This window comes from Punctularia strigosozonata (assembly GCF_000264995.1).
Source record: "Punctularia strigosozonata HHB-11173 SS5 unplaced genomic scaffold PUNSTscaffold_1, whole genome shotgun sequence".
In the NCBI taxonomy this organism is placed as follows: domain Eukaryota; kingdom Fungi; phylum Basidiomycota; class Agaricomycetes; order Corticiales; family Punctulariaceae; genus Punctularia; species Punctularia strigosozonata.
Window position 1 is genome coordinate 2712868 of NW_006767433.1, and position 5015 is coordinate 2717882.

Below are 5015 nucleotides of genomic sequence, written 5' to 3' on the forward strand. Positions count from 1 at the left end.
GTAATGCAGACCATGATGAAGAGGCGTACTGGCTTCTTCAGGATGATCTATGCCTCCCAGAAGACTTCGACGATGGTTCAGACTCAGCCCCACAAGGTTCAATAGCAGCCAAAAAAGTAAACGCACTCTTGACAATCGTGTGTGCCTAATTTCCTCTATATTCTTCGTCGAGTTCACTCCGTCTTCTGTCCCTAGAAGAAGGTCATCTGTATGAGTATCATGGCGCAAGCTACAAATCAGCGCTGTAATACATTACAAACCATGGTTGGCGTATTTTTGCACTCCTGTAGTACGCCAGAAGCAGCCATCGAGCTCTTACAACGATTCGGGATCTCAAACTCGAGTGACGCAATCAACGATGCTGTCGCAAGTTTGGCCAAGGATTCTCTCCGTCAAATCCAGCAGCTCGGAGAGAGCCTTTTAATGTCCCTGGCATACGACAACATTGATATTGAGCTGAAGCACTGTATCCCGACGGTGGAGAAACCTCAGAACCACCTACTGCATATGACCTCTGGCACACTGTTACCATTAAAGTACGGTGTCACTCTTAACGATCTATCCTTCTCGGAGTACATCTGGAAGCGTTCAAGGTATAACCTATGGGCAAAACCATCCGATATCAGTCCAATAGACTACAGGGCATTGGCGCGGCTCTATCCCGAGCCCAACGTACCACCCGCAAACAGGTTGTTCCGACGGGACCGGTTCAATGCATGGGTTTTCCGTCGGGACCTTATCCAGTATGGCTCGCACTTTGGTCCATTTCGCAAGTATGTATGCGAGCCGGAGGTTATCTTCAAGCCTGTACCCGATGATCAGATACAGAAGACCCAACAGGTTCCGTTACAGGCAGTGAACTTCGCGCAAAGCTCTATACAGGGGAATATCGACGCACTTACCGCCTTCTTCAAGCAGGCTGGCATCGGTGACGGCAGCGGTGACACGAAGAGTCGCAAAAGGGCCCGGCGTATCAATGATCAGATACTGTTGGTTCATGGGGATCTCCTCACAGGCGAACGAGTGAGGCAGTTACAGAAATCGCGCGGCGATGAGAGAAGCGTATGGAATCGCTTCCAGTTCATCGTCTTCGTCATGGGCTACTTCCACGTCAAGATGGCTTGTGCCGACGCATTATGGCGCATCTTTATCTCACCTCCTGATGCGCGTCAAGACAACCTGTCATTGATGTCATTTGTTGCAGAATTACGGCCGAAAGAGATGGGCACCTTCGGCAGCAAGAGTGGCCCAGGATTCCGACGGATGCACGAGGTCATACAGCATGTCGGTGCTGTATGGAGATTAAATGCATGGCGCGAAAAGCTCAAATCAATGAACTTCGCAACACTCGAAGACTTTGCCAACTCAGACCCATCGTGGGCGCAAATCGAGCAAATCTCCTTTGAACTTGCACGCGAGCAGGTTGCGACAGAGGACTTCTGGCGCCTGCGATCAACAGAGACAGCGAAGCGTGACAAGCAACGCGAGAACGCACTGCTCCGCGAGCAGTACTTCCTATTGTACGAAGAGATCACCTGGGCGCTCAACGCAGGCGATGTTGGTCGTGTCGAATGTTGCCTCGTTCCGTGGGCATTCTTGTTCAAGGCCTGTGGAAAGCATAAGTATGCCGCCCATGTCTTGGAATTCCTACACGACCTACACGTTGTATATCCGAAGGAAGTTCGGTGAGGTCTTGTGGGCCAAGTTGGGACGAGAAAATACTTACGAGACTCCCCTCGTAGATTGGCTATCCAGAAAAACATTCTCGTAAACCCAACTGGTCGAAAGAATGCATGGCGACCCGTTGATTGGCTTGTCGAACACAATAATCTATACATCAAGGTTAGTTGCATCTCCACACCATACTGTGTATTAGTATCTGAACCGCTATCAGCGAATCTATGGCGGAAAGAATTCAAATAGGACTGTAGCAAGGATCATGCAAGAATCCTCGCTGATCGCAACCTACAAGAAGATACGCACGAACTTCGAGAAAATGTTCGTGTTGGACGGTCGATCCACGAAACATACGACCCCGGACATGACGAAAACATTCGCGAAGTTGGCAAGCTACATGGATACACATCGGGCCCACGCATTCGTCGAAGGGCGAGAAACCAAACATGTCATACCAGATATGTTGGGAAAGGGGATGAATGACATGATGACGACACATCACGTCCACGAAGGCCTGGGGAGTGTCCTCGAAGAAGAGGCGCGGCCAACGGACGACGACATCGAGCTCGATGAATTCGATTGAGCCGCGGGCAGAGCAGAGGCGATGGAGACGACAGCGGTATGATCGTATGGCGCTGGTGCAGATACTTGCGGTTGAAGGGTCTGTAGCCAATGAAACTGAAGCGTGAGTCAGCATCTGCAGGAAATACAAGTATCGCCGTGCAGAGGTGGTGCATACATTACCCAGCGGATAACCACCGTACGGTTTCTCGTAAGCCGCGCGCTGAACATTCGCAACATCCCTCGCAGCGAACGGACGACTCTCACTCAGGCTGGACGACGCAGTCTCGCCGTTTTCGTACGAGTTCGGGCGGCCGTCGTCCGACGTTGAGGGACCCGCGTCGACTGCAGGACGTTGCACCAGCGCTGGAGCCCGGTACTTGGCATGGTGCGTACAAAGTAGAGAGTTTGAGTCTGGATCATGGATTAGCCACCGCCAAACAACGGAGAGTATGAAGACTCACTACGGCCTGTGCCCGCACATACGTAGCAGGCTGGAGGGTGTTCTGAACGTGCCGCTGTCGCATGCGGCATCTCCCAAGGGTGTTGCGCTTCTGAATGCGACGTAGCGGCCGCCTCACTGCCTTCCTTGGTCGACCAAAGCTGTTGCGTAGCGAACGAGAAACTGTTGGCTTGCGGCTCGTGTTGCTGCGCAGCTTGCTCGGCAACAGGGATGATCTCGCCGTCCTGTCGCGAATGTAGTTGCACCGGGGGTAACCAATGGAACTGAGGTGCTCGTTGGTTCTTTCCGAAGAGCAAGGTATCGCCGTGAAGAGGTACGTACATTGCTCAGCGGATGATCAGTGTACGGCTGCTCGTAAGCCGCACGTTGAACATCCGCAACGTCCCTCGCAGCGAATGTACGACTTGCGCTGGATGACGCCGCCTCGCCGTTTCCGGACGTATTCGGGCGGGCACCGTCTGACGTCGAAGGACCCGCGTTGATTGCAGGACGTTGCGCCGGCGCTGGAGCCCTGTACTTGGCATGGTGCACGCAAAGTGGAGAGTTCATTTCTGAACAGTGGATCAACCAACGTCAATCAAAGAGAGTACCGAGGACTTACTATGACCTGTTTCCCCACATGCATGGCACGTTGGAGGGCGTTTTGGACGTGTCACCGTCGCACGCGGCGCCTCCTGAGGACGCGGCGCTTTTGAACGCGACGCAGCGGCCGCCTCACCACCTTCCTTGGTCGATCGGGGCTGTTTCGTAGCCGACAAGGAGCTACTGACTTGCGTCCCGCGTTTCTGCGCAATTTGATCGATGATCGTGATGATCTCGTCGCCGTATTTGTCGACATCGTCCGCCCTCCAATGTGTCTCGACCGCCAGCGATTCCTTGTTCTTGATCTTTCGAAAGTGGGCGCAGTCGACGACGCGGTGAATGAGATCTTCAGAAAAGAATAAACCCGGGCCGTAAGTATGGAATACCGCTGGCCCGAGCTCTCTGAGTCCAGCGTCCAAGCGCCATTCGTAGAGCGCCTTCCGAAGGGCATGATCATGGGTGTCCGGGGTGTATTTCTTCAGACTCGACCGCCGCGCACCTTGGGCCGACTTCTCTGGTGGTCGTGTCTTCGCCAGTTTGTCGTAATGGAGTGGATCGCACAAATCGCAGCAAGAGATAGGTGCAATAGGCGCGCAGCGTCTACAACCGTCAGGGCGTGATGGGTCACACATCTTGTGATCTGACTCTGCACGACGTGAGATCAAGTTGCACTCGCATTCAATATCCAGAGAACTCACTTTGCGCATGCTGTTCGTTGTTGAACATGTCGTTGAAAGGAGCTCGACGACATCGTATATGGGGCCTCAAATGTGCATTGACAATATCGTCAATGACGGGATCGAGCACGACTTCCGTCTTTGTTGACGCCTTCGATCGGTGTAGCGAATCCTCTGGCAACCGATGGTAGAGCGCACGGCGCTCATCTCTCTTGGCGCGAAGATCGTCCACGGAGGAGCTTGTATGTGGGGCACTGATCACATCCACGTTACGTGGTTCGTCATTCTCTTGTCCGTTGTCATCCTGACCATCCTCCTCCTCCTCAACATCTAGCCTTTCGTCCGGCTCTGCTGCGCCGTTATTGCCATCTGACAACCTTTTAACACGTTTCGCCCTAACTTTCATATCGGCTCTGCTTTGCTCTCTCCTGCGCTTACGTGCCTGATCTCGCTCTCGTCGGAGAGTCTTCGCCCGCTCGGTCTTCTCCCGTTCGTCATCGAAAAACTTTTTCTCGACGATCAAGATGAAGTATCCCTGCTCATTGAGTCCGCGTGCTGCACGGCCGGCACGCTGCAAGGCTGTTTGCGATGTGAGGTGCGCGACCTTCCACTGAACCACGATCTCGATGCCAGACTGATCGACACCCTACAAGCCCGCGTCAAGGCCTACATGTACCCAAATATAGAATAACCATACCATGCCGTATGCATCAGTAGCCACAAGACCCCAAATACATGTTCCTTTCTTGAATTCAGAAGAGATTTCTGCCCGATATTCACCACTCAGCCGCGAGTGGAACCACTTAATTCGGCTTCGTAAAGAGATCGGAAGAATGGTATGTAAGTACTTGCAGATATCCTCGGCCTCGACACAGTTGTCTGTAAAAATTACGAACTTCGGCGGTGGTTTGTGCTCGTTGACATCATCGGGGATGAGGAACTTGAGGTCGGCAAAACTGTTTGCAGGGTGCTGCATAGCGCGAACTGCAATATGAATATTTGGCCGGTCGTTTGTCCGAATAAGCCTGGTCATGTTGTCTGCGCGCAGATGGAGA

The 5015-nt window shown here is 52.9% G+C and overlaps 3 protein-coding genes across 3 annotated transcripts; 2 read left to right on the forward strand and 1 right to left on the reverse strand.

The window, feature by feature from the left end:
- Window positions 1–195: 195 nt before the first annotated feature.
- Window positions 196–420, forward strand: PUNSTDRAFT_35946 (uncharacterized protein; the record flags this gene model as incomplete). Its single annotated transcript, XM_007378918.1, has 1 exon — window positions 196–420. A coding segment is annotated over one exon (225 nt), but the record flags the coding sequence as incomplete, so codon positions are not given.
- Window positions 421–981: 561 nt separating this feature from the next.
- Window positions 982–2209, forward strand: PUNSTDRAFT_40450 (uncharacterized protein; the record flags this gene model as incomplete). The annotated part of the gene is made up of 3 exons (XM_007378919.1): window positions 982–1685; window positions 1743–1842; window positions 1895–2209. Coding segments are annotated over 3 exons (1119 nt in total), but the record flags the coding sequence as incomplete, so codon positions are not given.
- A 2172-nt stretch (window positions 2210–4381) lies between these two features.
- PUNSTDRAFT_15769 (P-loop containing nucleoside triphosphate hydrolase protein) lies at window positions 4382–4984 on the reverse strand (the record flags this gene model as incomplete). The annotated part of the gene is made up of 2 exons (XM_007378920.1): window positions 4382–4606; window positions 4658–4984. Coding segments are annotated over 2 exons (552 nt in total), but the record flags the coding sequence as incomplete, so codon positions are not given.
- Between the last annotated feature and the right edge of the window lie 31 nt (window positions 4985–5015).